This window comes from Taudactylus pleione, unplaced genomic scaffold (assembly GCF_031769625.1).
Source record: "Taudactylus pleione unplaced genomic scaffold, aTauple2 ptg000131l, whole genome shotgun sequence".
Lineage (NCBI taxonomy): Eukaryota > Metazoa > Chordata > Amphibia > Anura > Myobatrachidae > Taudactylus > Taudactylus pleione.
Window position 1 is genome coordinate 380,341 of NW_028284533.1, and position 18,072 is coordinate 398,412.

General features: G+C 45.0%; 1 protein-coding gene across 1 annotated transcript in view; it reads right to left on the reverse strand.

Annotated features, from left to right (window-relative positions):
• LOC148523472 (phospholipid-transporting ATPase ID-like) overlaps positions 1-16,421 on the reverse strand; it is a gene marked incomplete at its 5' end in the record, with an annotated part of 59,881 nt that extends 43,460 nt beyond the window's left edge. Inside the window, 11 exons of the mRNA XM_088473209.1 lie at positions 603-646; positions 3,187-3,395; positions 4,846-5,042; positions 5,305-5,393; positions 5,495-5,653; positions 7,242-7,324; positions 8,315-8,385; positions 8,819-8,891; positions 11,695-11,756; positions 14,457-14,555; positions 16,290-16,421. Coding sequence (XP_088329335.1) covers positions 603-646; positions 3,187-3,395; positions 4,846-5,042; positions 5,305-5,393; positions 5,495-5,653; positions 7,242-7,324; positions 8,315-8,385; positions 8,819-8,891; positions 11,695-11,756; positions 14,457-14,555; positions 16,290-16,421 — 1,218 coding nt within the window. The remainder of the gene's footprint in view (positions 1-602; positions 647-3,186; positions 3,396-4,845; positions 5,043-5,304; positions 5,394-5,494; positions 5,654-7,241; positions 7,325-8,314; positions 8,386-8,818; positions 8,892-11,694; positions 11,757-14,456; positions 14,556-16,289) is intronic.
• Positions 16,422-18,072: the final 1,651 nt, after the last annotated feature.

Below are 18,072 nucleotides of genomic sequence, written 5' to 3' on the forward strand. Positions count from 1 at the left end.
TCTTGGAGTAGTTGCCAAAAGCAGCCAATCAGCTTCTGTCATTTCAAAGACTGTGCTAGTTAAATGATGACTAAAAGCTGATTGGCAATTTCTCCACTTTATCTCCCTCCAAGGCTTGATACATCTCCCCCATTGAGAGATAAACTGAAAGTTGCAGGTATATTTTTGGTATTGATGGACAAGTGCAATGAAATGTAGTATATGTGACAGGGACAATCAGATGGCCTGACCAGCCGCGACGGGTTATTCTAAGATGGGATGACTGAATCAGATGTGTAATGTACGCAGCGCGATTCCGTTACACCCGTGGTAAGACTCGCGCCTGGAAACAGCTTATTTGTGCGCGGATCTCCCTCTGAGCAGATTTATCACTAACCATAATTGGTGTCTTTTTGAAGTTTTATCGTGTTTGGCTGCTAGGGAACCTCGCGGCTACTTAAATTGCCCCCTTAATGTTGGCAAAATACAAAATAAGAATTGCAAAGATTGAGCCTCTTTTTCAGGCGTTGGTGTTTCCTCACCCCGGCAGCGCTGTCACTGATAGAAGAAGCTTATAGATAGCCAGCACTGGGAATGATAAGATATGGGAACACATACTCTACCTCATTTATCTCCAGCCTGTTTCCCGAGTAGTCAAAGACATCGCCTGGAATACATAAGACGGGTCTCAGGAAGGGAGAGATACAGCGAACATAGAATATAATATAACATGCTGAAGATCTGGGGGCAGAGTAGGGTGCGGGAATACACAAAGCCGGGATGTCTCCGGAGCGGTGTATAGTCTGCAGGGTGCAGGGTGGTCTCATATAACGGCTCAATGGTATAAAGAAGAGAAAATATGAAATAATATTACACTCGCTTATCAAACTCGAATACGCCCCCTTCCTTATAACAACAGCCGCCTCGCTCTCTGCTATACCCCATATACTATACCATATTTATTAGGCAGCGTCAGATTCATCTGCAGCCAAAATCCCAGGCTTGGGCCAGCTGATAAACTTACCAGCGGGTCCTACGGAGAGCCCCAGGCCTAGATCATGATTAATACAAGGGATTTTTCTCAGCATCTGCCACTGGATATGTATATCCTCATTGTCACAATGATGCCTGCCCGTAATGCCACTTTAGGGAGAAAAAAGCTCTGTCCTGTCTTTTTCCTTTTTCTTTCATACAGTATAGAGTCAACAGACAACAATCCTGATTTATTTTCTTTTAGTTCCTCTCGCAGGTGCTGTACCGAGGGTTTCTTCCCTATGGAAACTTCCCTTGTAGTGCGGTGAACAATCCATCCTCGAAATATAAAAAACAAACATAAATATAGCGCAGTACGTTTCTGTAAGGCAAAAATGTATTAATAGCAATTTAAGAAGATGTGTAAAGGAATATGGACAACACAGAAAATCCCTTTTCAGGTGATTAACACAATATAAGTGCGATCAATAAAATATTCAATTCCTCATGGATACGTTGCTCAATAGGTGTAATGTATGGACCCGTCCCTTGATAGCGCCAAGATAAGGAGCAATAGTGTAGGCATGAACAGGGGAATCCCGGATAACTGCACTCAGTCTCCTAGATGGGGCAGACTAGATGGGCCAAGTGGTTCTTATCTGCCGTAAAAGTCTCGTCAAATTCTATGTTTCTAGATGTCAAAACAGGAAATATCCATCCACTATTCCCAGCTTACTGTGAGTCTCAGCCTTGAGGAAGAGTTGCTACAAACTGGAAACGCGTTGGAGCATTGATGTCTCATCGATGTCTCATCTGCATCTTCCCGATACCGTATGATACCCGGAGAGCTGACGGGCAGCTGGGAATAGTGGATGGATATTTCCTGTTGTGACATCTAGGAGACTGAGTGCAGTTATCCGGGACTCCCCTGTTTTATCCCTACACTATTGCTCCTTATCTTGGCGCAATCAAGGGACGGGTCCATACATTACACCTATTGAGGAACGTATCATTGAGGAATTGAATATTTTATTGATCGCACTTATATTGTGTTACTCACCTGAAAAGGGATTTTCTGTGTTGTCCATATTCCTTTACACATCTTCTTAAATTGCTATTAATAAATTTCCGCCTTACAGAAACGTACTGCGCTATATTTATGTTTGTTTTTTATATTTTGGGGATGGATTGTTCACCGCACTACAAGGGAAGTTTCCATAGGGAAGAAACCCTCGGTACAGCACCTGCGAGAGGAACTAAAAGAAAAAAAATCAGGATTGTTGTCTGTTGACTCTATATGATAGAAAAAGGAAAAAGACAGGACAGAGTTTTTTTTTCCCTAAAGCAGGGGTGAGGAACCTTTTTTCTGCCAAGGGCCATTTTGATATATATAATATTATTTGCGGACCTGGTCTAGGCCATGCCCCCTCCGCGTGAAGTCATATGGGGGCCGGGCCTTGTACAGCCAGGTGCTTCGGCCTCTAAATGGGAATTGGGGTCTCTGGACTAGACCCTGGATCTGTGCCCCACTGCTGCCCCAACAATATATCCAAGTTCAGGTTACAACCCTGGGGATTTTGCTGGCCCCATAACATAAGAATGTGCAAGTATTAAAAGAACTTCTAGGCCCATAGCTGCCAATCAGATCCTACCTATCATTTTATAGGATGTACTGGATGAATGATAACTAGAAGCTGATTGGTTGCTACAGCAACACCTCTATTTCTCCTTTTTAGAAGGTTTGGCAAGTCTCCCCCTCGGTCTCAGTCAAGCATAACCTCCATAATACCCGGAAGCACAATGGATACCATTTATGATTGTCTTCTCAATTTCCAACCCCTAAACTACTCTTCAGGGGGCAAAATTCTAGTCATGCATTATTCAGGACATATTGTTTTACTCCCTCTAGAATGTAAGCCCTTTTGTCTAGGGTTTTACCTTATGCTGGCTGGCTGTGGAGATCAGTGGGGATAATGTTAGATTGGACCAGAACCCTCCCTCCAGATCTGATCCAATCAGTTGGATCATTTCTACTCCTGACTAAATTCCGTCCAGCAGATAATAACTATAAGCCTCTGTGACTGGTTAAATGGTTTAATCGGGATTCTTATTAGCTCAAACATGAGCGATGCATTGAGTACTGGAAGAGATGATATTATTTATACCAGTAATCAGCGACCAAACTGTAGCAAGCAGTACGGAGGAGACGCAATCTAGATGGACGACCCCACTCACCATAGGTATTGCCATTGATGGAGCATTTATTGAAAGTCATGATGTTCTGGGTGAGAGTCCCCGTCTTGTCGGAGAAGATGTACTTGATCTGCCCCAGTTCCTCGTTGAGAGTGGTGGTGCGGGCCTCAGCTGGGGTGTCTTTCCTGGGGTAATACATCTTACGGTCCCAGTTGATATAGAAGCTGTTACCCAGACGAATGATCTCAACACTGGGGACAATGAGGAGAGGAGAAGAGACCCCATTACCACAGACAGAGGAGGGCAAGACAAAAAAGGGAACAATACTACAACAAACAAAACAACTACAACTACAACAAACAAAACTGAGAGTTACATGCGAGCGACTTCAGACAGATGAGACAGGAAATAAGTACAATATGATCTAGTTATACTGGTGGGAGTGGTATGAAAAGTCAACATCCAGAATGTCAATAATCAATGTCAACACCAGCATGTCAACAGACTCTGAATGTCAACAGTCAGAATGTCAACATGGACGTTACATCGACTTGTAAAATGTCAGCATTCACAAATGTCGACACGGTCTAAATATTGTCATGTTTATAATGTTGATATTTAACATGTCAGCACCAGAATATCAACATCGTTTTTTGCTTATTTTAACCTAAACCTAACCTAACCCCCTAAACCTCACCCTAACCCCAACCCCTAACGCTAAACACAACAACTAAACCTAACCCCTAAACCTAATCCAAACTCCTAAACCTGACCGCAACCCCTAAACCTAACCCTAACCTCTAAAGCTAACCCTAAATTTAACCCCAACCCTAATCTTAAACCTAACCCAAACCATTAAACCTGACCCTAACCCTTAAACCTAACCCAGCTTCCCAAGCCTTAAAACTAACCCTAAACCTAACCTCAATACTTAAACCTGACCCTAAACCTAACCCTAATCCTAAACCTAACCCCAACCCATAAACCTAACCTTAATCCTAAACCTAATCTAAACCCGACCTTAACCCCTAACCTCAACCCCTAAACCTAACCCTTAAACCTGACCCTAACTCTTAAACCTAACCCCAACCCATTAACTTAATCCTGACCCCAACCCATATATCTAACCCTAACTCTAACCCTAACCCCTAAACCTGACCTTAACCCCTAAACCTAACCCCAACCCCTACCCATAAACCTAATCCTAAACCTAACCGCAACCCATAAACCTAACCCCAACCCATTAACCTAACCCTGACCCCAAACCATAAATCTAACCCTAAACCTAACTACAACCTCTAAACCTAACCCTAAAAAGAGCACACATACTAAGGGGTAAATTTACTAAAGTGAGAGTTTTTAGAAGTGAGTTTTAGAAGAGATGTTGCCCATAGCAACCAATCAGATTCTAGCTATTATCTTCTAGAAGGTTAAATGTTAATAGAATCTGATTGGTTGCTATGGGCAACATCTCTTCTAAAACTCACTTAGAAAAACTCTCACTTTAGTCAATTTACCCCTATGAATATGTTGCAATTTTGTCTATGTCGACATTTGTGAATGTCAAAATTTTACATGCTTATTTAACGTCCATGTCGACATCCTGGCTGGTAAAGACTGTGGTGGAGCTTTCTCAAGGCAGAGGAGATACAAGATCACCTCGATGTTTCATGTCCGAACAATGGATGGATGGGTCATTACCTGACATAGAGGGAAATTGGTACCACAGTATTCAGGATAATGACGTATGACCAGAACATAAGGAACCCAGAGAAGGCGGCATTGTTGACAGCCTCTGGCCATGGAAGATACACTTGGAAGTAGTAGCCCTGCTTGGACTCCCATATTCCATTCCCAATCGCTAGGATGATGCACATTACAGCCAGGAAGACAAAGATCTGTCAGACAATGGGGAAGAGGTCTAAGAGTTAATCCATAGAACGGCGATCGATTACACAGTCCTGAAATGTCGCTATAATCTACTGAAGCTGTAGCCAGGTGGTGCCTCTCTATCTGCTGGACAAATCCCAGGATGCTCAGCCAGCACAGAGAGGTAGAGATCGCTGGCTATACAACCAATAAAATACATTCAAGTTCTACCAAGTTACGTTAACAAAGGTTTCTATAGACACCCCATTAATAAGGTCATGTGACTCATACCCAGAGGACCAAGAGATTCATGAGTCGGTCAATGCTTGTTCTTTTTAGAGTGGTCCGGCCACTGTTCTGCATCAGTTTAGTGTCAGGTCCTGTGGACAGAATGAGAGAGGGCTCAGTGAGTTGGCAGATGCCATCACAGAATCCTGATGTCACTGTTCCAAGTTCCAGGAAAGGCTTCTTCTCTACTGACCCGCAAAGATGACAAGGCCAAAACACCACTCGGTGTTCCTAAGGGTGCAGCCGCGCAGCAGAATTTTTCCATTGTCTAGAGAGTATTTTTCCCCTTCAAAGGTCAGAGTTCCCGTGAAGGTGTCCAGTCTGTTATTGGGGGACTCGCACACAACTTCGCCTAGTGGGGAAATCAGGACGTAAATCACTACCAAAGTAAATAAGAAAACCCTAATCTATATAGTATTATAAACCAACACAAATAAAAAAATTTTGAAGGATTATGCCGGGTACTACAATCCCTTCAGTAACTCCTGATACATGAATAACAGAACTTGTTCCTGAAATCACCTAAAGAAATCTCAGAAAAACATGGTTAGTGTCATTTCACAGATAGGTTGTAAATAACTGACCTTTGTTGCCATCATGGAAACACACAGCGTACTGCAATACACGTTTCCATAGCTACTGATATTGCAAAGGAAGCTCAGTTACAAACAACATATCTCTCATATTGAAACAGAAATATGTTTCTGGGGATTCAGCAGGCATTTGCAGGCATTTGTATAAGTCTCAGGTGTTATTACAGTCATTTGTAGTAGTCAGCAAAATTATTTTGATTGGGCAACATCAAGCGGAGTTACACTTAAATGGTAAACCACACTGAGGGCCCAGTGTCAATACTAAATTAATTTCCTCACACTTCGGTGACTCATTGTAGCGCAACTAAACCAATAATTCTATTATTAACAATTATAACTGTGTCTGTGACTTCCTGCTGCCTCCATTCCTCTCCTCACATCATGTCACAGCCCCTGTCACATGCAGCCCTGTCCTCACTAACACATCACTCATCTCCTGATATACTCTGTGCTGCTGGGGGGACCCTGCTCCTCCCACTATATAACTCTCAGTATGTGGCTTCCTGGTGCCTCCATTCCTCTCCTCACATCATGTCACTGCCCCTGTCACATGCAGCCCTGTCCTCACTAACACATCACTCATCTCCTGATATACTCTGTGCTGCTGGGGACCCTGCTCCCCCCACTATATAACTCTCAGTCTGTGGCTTCCTGCTGCCTCCATTCCCCTCCTCACATCATGTCACTGCCCCTGTTACATGCAGCCCTGTCCTCACTAACACATCACTCATTTCCTGATATACTCTGTGCTGCTGGGGACCCTGCTCCTTCCACTATATAACTCTCAGCCTGTGACTTCCTGCTGCCTACATTCCCCTCCTCACATCATGTCACTGCCCCTGTCACATGCAGTCCTGTCCTCACTAAACACATCACTCATCTCCTGATATACTCTGTGCTGCTGGGGACCCTGCTCCTCCCACTATATAACTCTCAGCCTGTGACTTCCTGCTGCCTCCATTCCCCTCCTCACATCATGTCACTGCCCCTGTCACATGCAGTCCTGTCCTCAATGGAGAGAACACTTCACAAGAGTAGCACACCCATTTCCTGAAATAATTGTGCTGCTGTGATAGTCTTGTGATCTGATTGGCTACAGGTTGTTTTTTTTGCATTCCCACTTCGAAATTGAAAACTGCAGATATCCCAGATTTGCAGGAATTGAATACAAAATAAGAAAAGGCAAAAATACAGGACAGAAGCATGAAGCAGGATTGGTCGGACATGAAGTATCACACTGTACGTAAAACATAAGTAAGGTTATATAACAAAAAGGCCGCACAGGTGGAGGAGGTTGGGACAGACATGTACACTATGTATCAGCAGTTACATATTTTATAGACGTACCATCGAACTTGGACAGCTGAGTTAGATCCCCTCCCATGTCGCTGGTCACCGTCAGCGACTGCTTCACCTTCAGGTTCGTCTCTCTGGAAGAGATCTCAGTCAGATTCGGCCACACATGCGCACAGACCTAAACCTGCTGGAGCCGCACTAGCGCGGTCAGACAGCGGCCGCACACACGGCCAGATCTAGTCACGCGCCCTCCACAACATCAGATGACTCCTCATCAAATGGAAATAGGGAACATGCACGGTGAAAGCGACTGTTTCCAAAGCTTTAGCACTTAAACAAGCTACAGATGTGCCCACATACATCGATCCTTCATGTGCTACAAGTCGCGCCATACATAACGCGGGAGCTCAATGTGACTCGGTAGCGATGAGCGTCTTTTCATGCATCTTTTTACCTTCAAATGCGTTTTATTCGCAAAGCGATGCCAACAGACAGCACACACAGCTTCTGCTGAGTATAATTACATGCAGCATGCCTGTATTCTCTGAGCGAGAGCGGGTGTATCTGCATGTGACATGCTATGTTACAGTGTTACAGCCGCTGACACTGTAACGTAGCATTTCGCATACAGATAAACCCGCACTCGCTCAGAGAACATAGGCATGCTGCATATCATTTTACTCAACAGCAGCCACACACAGAACATAGGCATGCTGCATATCATTTTACTCAACAGCAGCCACACACAGAACATAGGCATGCCGCATATCATTTTACTCAACAGCAGCCACACACAGAACATAGGCATGCCGCATATCATTTTACTCAACGGCAGCCACACACAGAACATAGGCATGCTGCATATCATTTTAATCAGCAGAAGCTGCTGGTGCTATCTAGATGCATCGTTTTTCGAATAAGACGCATTTGAAGGTAACAAAGATGCACGGAAATACGTTTGACGCTACTGAATCACGACACGGCATGGCGCGACTAGAAGGACTGTTTAACGTGCCAGGAGACTAGATGTATGTGGACCCATCTGTACATGGGACTACGCAAAGTTCTGTGGATTGCGCCCATTATTACCCCAGATACTGGACATACAGGAAAGCAGCACTTACCCATCTAGCTCGGCCGTCTCGATGTACACCAGGCTGTTGGGTTCACTGCTAGACAGTAACAGCAGATCTGCCTAAAGGGAAAAGATCAGTGAGGCCAAGCAGGAACGGGGATACGTGATATATAAGATATTACATAGGGCATTACTGTCTCTTATATCTGGTACATCTATAGGCTGCACTGGCTCTCAGCAAGCAAGAATAAGTAAATCAGGAGGCAGACAGAGGCATGCCTCAGACAGGAAAGACAGACAGTGGCCAGCCTCAGAAAGGAAAGACAGACAGCTACGTGGCTCGGGCATAGAAGTTGGACTGAGGGGTATCCCAGGCAGGAATGAAAGACAGTGGGGTGCCTCACGCAGGAATGACAGACAGTAAGTTATGGAGGATAAGCAATAGCCAGTGACATACAGTATACCTGATATGACCTTTAACCTTTAAACATCTCAGCACCACTATAGGCAGTTTATAGGCTTTATACTTATTACATCACAGACACCAGCTCACCGTCACAAAGTTGTTATTTTCCAATTTTATGATGTCGCCCACCTGGATCTTCATCCATTTCTCATTTGTAAACCTGCAGGAGAAACGCGTTACTGACATGTAATAATACTCAGAGCTGTAACTCGCTAATGACTGGTGAAAGAGTTTATCAATAAAGGATGAGATCTTTTTAATTGGCAAAGTCCAGTTATTTATAGAAGGTCTGAAGAAAGCAGAACTCAGATGTGTGAAATGTATTATGAGGGTGTTTTTCATGTTTGGAAATGACCTTTATGATCTTCTCTCTGACATTTACCTATAACCAGACACATGCTATGTACACAAATCAGACATATAACATACTAGCTGAAGTACCCGGTATTGCCCGGGTTTAAATCTTCAAGTTATAAAGGGCCGTATTCAATTAGAAGTGAAAAGTCGTTTTCAGCGGAAAAGTATCGCCGATCGCGGCTTTCCGCGTAGTCGGAGCATTAAAAACTAGCAAAATAGCCTTCTTAGGGGTCTGCAAGGAGGGGTCAGGTGTTTTTGGGATTGCAGGTACATGTAACAAGTGCGTTTCCACGTTTATTAAAACTTCACTTTAGAGATGATAAAAGATGCTAGTACCCCAAATTTGACAAGTCTACTTATTTTCACCAAAATATACAGCTTAATGCCATTCTTCACCACTTTTACAAGGACGCTAATAACAAGGATTTTAAACAACTTCAGTACCCCAAATAATTTTATTAGGGCTACTAGTACACTTCTACATTGATCCCCAATGTTACTGCATCTTTTTGGGGGGTTCAGACTGATTTCCCCTATTCTGACAGTAATTTCCGCCTGTTCTGCATTCGCCACTTGCCGTTTTCGCCTGGTTAGTAATTGAATAGGGCGAAAAGCGAGGACACGCAAGATAATTTGCATCCAAAACACGCGATTTAGGCGATAAGTCAGGCAGGCAGAACTTTCTCACCGATTCGAAACTAATTGAATACCGCTGTATGTTTTATTATGTAATGTTGCCCAAATCCATCCAGTGGAAGGCCCAGAACAGGTTCCCTGGGTCAAAGTTCTTCCCAGCTCACTCAGCCATAAGGTCTGACCGGGACCCTAACCACTGCATTAGGCATCCCAGACCAATTGCTGCCCCTCTGTAAAGTTTTCATCCAAATCCATCCAGTGGAAGGCCCAGAACAGGCTCCCCGGGTCACAGTTCTGCCCAGCGTACATCAACAGGAGGTCCCATCCAGAATCTCAACCCCCTAGTATATCTTCTGGGATCCAAATGTTACCACTCTGAAGTTTTCATCCAAAACCATTTAGTGGAATGCTCAGAACAGGCTCCTCAGGTCAAAATTCTGCCCAGCATGCCCGGGTCGAAGTTCTGCCCAACGTACACCAAGGGGAGGTCGGACCATGACCTCAACCCCCTAGTATGTCTTCTGGGATCCAATATTTCCACTCTGTGAAGTTTTTGTCCAAATCCATCCAGTAGAAGGCCCAGAACAGACTCCCCGGGTCAATGTTCTGGCCAGCGTACATCAACGGGATGTCCGTCCGGGACCCTTAACCCCCTAAAACCTGTCCAGGATCCAACTGGACCACCTCGCATTGGTTTCATCCCAATCAGTGCAGGGGTGTCCGAATGCAGAACCAACAAACAGACCAATGAATGTTAGATATAAGATACATTCATAGCTGCATGTCTATACCATGTAATAAAATAATGATGTAAAATCTCATGTGTAAGTTGTGTAAGTATAATATATGTACTGGTGTTTGCATTGTAGAGAGTAGAATATGATGATATTCTGAAACTGTCAGCTCTTATGGTCACTTTCAGGATCACAAGTAGGAAAACAGGATCAGAAACCCGCAATAAGCCCCTATGTACACATCCCTGCTCTTCCCTTTATACACTGCAATTGCATTCATGGGACTAATACAATATTTACCTAATATATTCATTTATTAAAAAAAAAAAAAAACTGTTTAATGTTTATGACTTATTGGGTCCTCAGTCCTATCCCCAGGGACTGGAGATCTCCAATACAGGTATCGCTGTGGCTGGCGACCCCTCCCCATTCATTGGTAGGTCAGCTGGTGATAGCTCAGCCTCCATGCTTGACTGATGGGTGCACTGACCAATCACTGTCCCTGGATGTGGTCTGTGTCTCCTTTGTACCTATAAGGTGCCTGTATGTACAGTAACTACTGACTGCAATGCATGATGGGGGATGTAGTGTCCTGTACATTGGTCCTCAGCAGCTGCCGCTATGAACGGCGTTTGCATGATGTAAACGGCGTTTGCATGATGGATTGTTAGCGTGCGTAGAGCACATAGAGGGCCTGATTCAGGGCTGAATGCTATTCCGATGTTCACGCAGGTGAGCGATTATCGGTGGTTTGTGCCTGCGTTACAGCCTCATTGCGCACGCACTGCGAATGAATAACAATTGCAGCCGCTGCGAGCATTCACTCGCAACTGATTGACAGAGATCGTTTTGTGGGTGGGTACGGGGAGTTCCGGCCAAAACGCAGGCGTGTCGGGGCAGTTTCCGTGGCGTGTACTAGCCAGCGTCTGCGATCGCGCACGCACAGAACAAAGCTCCTGCGTCTCAATTACAACGTCCATTCTCAGTGACCACGGACTCACTCGAGCTGTCGATGTTGATCTGCGTAGAGTGCTGCGTTTGTGTACGCAGTTGCGGGCAGCTGCGAGGGCTCCGGTGGGCGTCTCAATACGGAATCTCCCGCATTAGCGAGTTTTAGCAACTGCGATCCGTGAGACTGTGCAGCTGTGTATGCATCACCGTCTATCTCTGAATCAGGCCCAGAATACCTCAATATTCAGGAATAAAAGGAAGATAAGAATAGTTTCGATCTCTTACCCTCCTTTGCTGAGCACCTGAACCGTCCGGTTATTGACCTGTTTGTCACTTTTGTATCGATACTGCAAGAAGAGAGCAGACATGTCGTCATCATCATGGTACAGAGCTGGCTAAGCCCCGATCCCAGGATTACCCTCAGCTACCCTCCTGCAGGTCATTGTCTCAGAGGTTCCCAAACTCTGCCCTAAAGGCACCATAACAGTCCAGGTTTTAAGGATATCCATGTTTGACCATAGGTGACTCTTTTAGTACCTCAATCAATTTGATTTAACCATCTGTGCTCAACCATGGATATCTCTAACACCGGAACTGTTGGGGAGCCCTAAAAACGGAGTTGGGGAACATTCTATATTATCTCTTTTTTTAAATTATCTCTCTCTCAAGTGTAGCTGACTAGAAGTGACAGAGCGCTACACAGGCTCTCAACATGCCATGTGATGAAGGGAATGGTGACATAATGCAGAGCCTCGCTGCTCACTATATCATGTGTCATGTGCCTGTGGTTGTCATGGTAGTCACCTGACACTTTGGATAATCAATCATTAATAGCAATCTGATGAAACAAAGAAAAAAATGTTAATTGCCAAGTAACTTCTTATACCTTGCCACATTTATTTTAGGTTAAAAAAAATTATATTTTTTAATGAGATTGATGCTTTAGTTAGCACAATCTGAAGCTGGGTACACACTGGACGATATGTTTCCCAATCCCGCTGATCGGGCCGACAGATCGTCCACATCGACCAGTGTGTATCGAGTATTGCGCGACAATGCGTGCTTCCGAGAGTCATCCATCATGGTCGCTTCATCGGCCTGCATGTAGGGTCGGTGGAACGACCCAGATGTCAACATAGTGGATGGAGTCGGTGCCCGACATATAGGGAAGGCGGTCACTGCATTGTGTAGTGTGTACCAACCGCCCTACATATCGTGCGGATAGGCGTCGTATTGCTGGGTGCACACATCGGCAAAAGTGTACCCAGCTTGAAACTGGGAACACACTATATCGGCGTTTTTCAACCACTGTGCCGGGCACACTCGAGTCAGCGCAGTCAGAGCTGCCTTCATTTGTACTGTGGGCCCAGGTAGCGCTGAGTTCTTCTGGGGGCTCTGAAACGCCTGGGCCGTGACCATAGAGACGGGGTGGCATGACATCTTAGGTCATGCACGCTGCGTTTGCCCGTCTGCACACCTGCTGGTCAGCCCGTCTGCAAGCTGCTCACACAGTGACTGGGCACATAGTGCCAGGCTGAGTGTGACATCAGCAACTCCAGCCTATGAGGGACAGGACAGGGACACCAGTCGGAACCCCTGACTGTGATCTTTTTTTTTCTTTAGGGGGCCAATGTGATTGTTTTTATGTAGGGAGCAATGTGATTTTTTTTTAATGTAGGGAGCAATGTGATTTTTTTTTAATGTAGGGAGCAATGTTATTTTTTTTTTAATGTAGGGAGCAATGTGATTTTTTTTTAATGTAGGGAGCAATGTGATTTTTTTTTAATGTAGGGAGCAATGTGATTTTTTTAAAATGTAGGGAGCAATGTGACTGTGTGCTTTTTCTGCAGGGGCAGCCAATCTTTTTTCAGTGGGGAGCAGTGTATTTTATTCCTGTGGAGGCCAATGGACAGTATGTGTGCCTTTTTTTTTTCCGGGAACCGATGGTGTGTCTTAAAAACCAATGCACTATATATGAGGTTTCAAACAATATATGGCGCCAATGCGGATCGGAACGATATATTGTACACATCGTATAGTGTGTTCCCAATATTTGTTCATTTTATCATCCCATCTGCTGTGCTGCGCAACATATGGAACTGTGCAATGAATGACACGGTGCTGTTACATGTAATGATACATCACGCCATCGTACGGCAAATCGCGCAGTGTGTACAGTGCGCAATGTATCGTTCCATCGCTCGCCGCATCACTGGGTCGCACCATTCTACGGTGTGTACCCAGCTATATACAGGGCTTAGTCTTAGCTGCTATTAATAACTATTTTCCAAATAATATATTATATATATATATTTTAAACCTAGTTTTGCTGTATGTGCCTGACAATACCCCCAATGATATAGGATGATGGGGGTGAGGTTACCATGGTTTGGGGGACACCAGATTACCAAACAGGCTCTGACAACCAGAGGATAATGCTAAACGCAAATAGCAGAAAGAATGTTTTAATTATAATGAATTGGAATTTAGGGCCTGATTCAGAGCCGCTCGCTATTTGCGAGTGCTCGCTCTGAATCAGGGCGGATTTAAAAAACAATAAAAAATCCGCCTCCAGGTCGCTCGCATAGCTGTGGGTGACTACCCACAGCTTTTGCGAGCGGTCTGGCGATGGTCGCGATTATTGCGACGAGACCCTTGTTGTAGGGTCTCGGTTCCCGCAAGCCCGAGTGAACTTCCTGCTCTAACAGAGCAGGCAGTTTACTACGGACGTCGCAAATGATGTCAGTAGGGCCGCCCACACATGGCAGACATTCCTTTGGGAACGCCTCCATTTGTCCAGCCTCCCCCCCCTCCCCGCCTACAAAACGGGGCGAGCTGTCGATCAACATTGGCTGACCAGCGCACTGGCTGACCATCGACCGTGTCTGAATCAGGCCCTTAATCTTTGAATTACAAGAAAGCATTTACAGTCAGGCTTATCAATGTGACCTGGTCTTTGCACCTATCAGACTATCAGGAAGTGTTCTGCAATGTCAGACTCTGCCCTAGTCTAGCACATATCACTGATACATAGCGCAGTATCTTACATAGTCATCTGTGGCATCTTTCACGGCGGACACGGTGAGCACTAGTATGAGAGGGACGACCGTCGTGAACCAGGACAGGGAAGACACTTGCGGAATAAGCTGAGGAGAGAAACACACATGGGCCACAGGCATTACTGATGGTTCATTGTAACGTGCAGTACCCACTTGCAGCCTGCAGGTGGCGTATTTGCTATTGCGCTATAATAAGACTATTTTTTGTTATTGTAAAAAAAAACAAAAAAAAAACTTTATATTATATTGTTACAGGTCATCGGCAAGTACAGCGCTAAGGGGAGATTCCCCAGAGCACAATGAGCAGAAAGGAACTGCAATTTTTTTTTTTTTAAAGAGCGAATCAGCGAGTAAGAGGCCGCCCGCGAAATACTAACGACTCTGAGGACGTCTGGAGGTTCTCGACTTAATCCAAGTTCTAACTTTTTTTTTTTTATTCTTTTTTTTACACACAATGATTTTTGTTCCCAGATAAAGGATTATGGACACACCCTGCAAGTTTACATATAAACCGAATACAAAGATCTAAAATAAACTTTATCATTTACTCCCAGTGTTTTATTTTTATTTCCACATTATTGTAGAGGTTATTGCGGAGGGGGGTGGGGGGAGGGGGATGGGCATAAATAAAACATTAACTTTGCTTTTTTGTTACCTCTGCCTGAGAGATGAATTTAAATTGTAACCAGAATAAAACATTATGTCAGACTGAGGGCTCTATTCAGCAATGAAACATTTACATAAATGATGCAGAAATGATCGTTTCCACCTTTTTGTGGTATTTTCACTATTCAGCAAAGGGTTAACGGAGATGACGACACAACTCGCAGAGCATTGCACTGTAGTAAGCAGGCTATTGCTCTCTACAGTGCTTTAACATTTATTTGCTATTCAGCAAGCAAAAACTATATAGGGTCTATTCATGGCCCCCTCAAATATATATCTAACTCGCAGCGGGGGAAACTTTACACCGGAGCAATTCATCATTGCTCCGGGGTGGGGACAGCTGCTCCGAAAAGCAGATGTCCCCGCGGTTAGTATCGCAGCTACAGAAGTATCTGCATTACTTACCTCTCCCCCTTCGGCGCGACTACACACAAAGTCGCCGGGGAGGAAGTGAGAAAGTGGCGGAGGGATTCACTCTGATCCCTCTTTGCATCCCCGGAACTCCTTCCCATAGGAAGGAGCAGGGATCCAAGAACAAGCGCCATCTGAAGATGGCGTTTGTGCTCGCAAGCAATAGTTTGCGGATTATCAGGTGGTCCATTTGGGATCCCTGATGATGAATGGCCAAGTAACTAAAATATGCGGAAACTAGCGTTTCTGCATGGTTACCGGATTGTTTATTGTTTGATGAATAGGCCCCTATATCTTTACTTTATATAACACAACCCTAGAATGGCGTTATATGAAGAAAATCCTTAATTATCCTGAAAACTGCAGGGACAGAAGGACATTTTCCCATCAGTCCCTGCAGGATCTGGAATCTCCGAGGTGTGCGGATATGCAGCCCCAAGATTGTAGATTTCTGCGAGCAGCCCAATGGGATGCAAACAAACCTCTGCGTTTTCCGGGTGAAATTGGGACATAATTGGGGACGGTTGCAGTGCATGCTGGCATTTCCATTCCGTTACAACACCACACCGGGGGTATAGCCCGCGATTGTATAGACCCCAATGTGTCAGCGATTTCAGCGCTTAGAACCCTAGAGATGTTCTAGGTGTTAAAACACGAGCGCTGAGAGCACCCGTTTACATGGAGCGGCCTAATGAATGACATAGTACCATGCGCGGTGTGCAACAGGCGTCGGGGAGATCTCACCTGTAGGATGAGGAGGAAGACGAAATAAGCGTTGGCCACACGCTGAAACTGCTCGAAGAGATTCAGGGGGAGGAAGGTGAAAATATTGTATTTCGAGGTCTTGATTGCATTGGTCTGGAACAAGGAAAATATGGGATTATTCCGACATTCAATTCAGAGACTTTCCAAACAGTCACATGAACGTTCACACCAGATAATGTCCACTTAACACCAAAGAACAGAGAACAGGCGAGTCCTGTCCGTATTTACACTTTCCGCTTATTGGGCCTCATTTACTAACGAGTTTTATCACCAAAACGAGTGATGTCATTGGGCACGATTCTATTCTATGCGATGTGAATAGCGCCGGGAGATAGCTCCCGGAGCTATTCAATTGTGCGCGGTGTTTAGTCGGAGAATGCCCGTTCTCGCGACTAAACACCCAGTTTAAGGAGCGATAACGGGCATTCCCCGACCTAACTTCCCGGCGCGATGCTGTTTTTCCGGCGCTAAGGGCAGAAAACAGCCTTGTGCCGGGACTTTTGTCGGCTCACTCCCGGCGCTATTCACATTGCATAGAATAGAATCGTGCCCTTTGTGTATGATAAATGGTGCCCTAGCCAATCAGCTCCCAACTGTCATCTGTTAGAAAAGTGACAGTTGGGAGCTGATTGGCTGGATCACCACTTATCATACACAGTGACATTTATCATTCGTTTTAGTGATAAAACTCGTTAGTAAATGGGGGCCATTGTATGTACACTTTGTAGAGGGCAACTGAATTCTCTGCGAAGTGCGTCTGCAACGCTAGCGAAGGCCTCCACATGCATCTTCTCGCAGTAACCCGGACAAGGATTGCTTACTGTAATTAGCGGTAACATGGTGACGGCACATCGCGGAGAATTGAATTGCCCCCTTGACCATATTTATTAATATCAGAGCACTGATCCCGTCCAATGAGGGGGTTACTTCTTGCGTTCACCCCTCAACACATATGTTCCCATTCCCATATTTATTAATGTGTGAAATGGGCAAAATAAAGAGATATGTGTGATCGGTGCTCAGAGGTGGAGCGCCCTGGGACCACCGGACCGAGAGATGGGAAAACTTAGGAGCGATTACGAGAACAGCGCTATTCTGAGTCCACTACGCTGCGCAAAACATTTTATTTTGGCTCTAGGTCACTTTATGAAACAATCTTGTAGGTGGTATATTACCAGTATACGGAAGCTTTGTTATTATCATACGGGGAAAAGCCGCATTGCCGGAGAATGCCGGAACACAGCGAGAGTGGTCATGTGACCATGAGTGAGACGTATTAGATAGATGATGGGCAAAATGTAATTGGTTGCTCTGGGGAAACTTCGTCACTTGTCCTCTTTGGGTTTGATAATCCCCTTCCCCACACACTTCCATATTCCCCAGCGTTGTAGGAGGAGGAAGGTCAGAGACATGAAGATGATGGGACTGTCGTTTCACCAGAGCTTTAATCAGGGGGAGGGTTCTTAGATTGTAAAATAATCAAGAGGGGACATAACAGGTACGAATGTGTCCTCCTCATACATCCATCCTTCTTGTGCCACATCACACGCGAACCTGATACAACTTGGCAGCGATTCCCGGACTTATTTCTGAATAACCCTAACCCTCCCTCTTGGTGCCTAACCCTAAACCTCTCTCCTGGTGCCTAACCATAATCCTCTCTCCTGGTGCCTAACCCTAACCCTCCCTCCTAGTGCCTAACACTAACCGTCCCTCCTAGTGAATAATCATCCGCCCTAGTGCCTAACCCTAACCCTCTTGG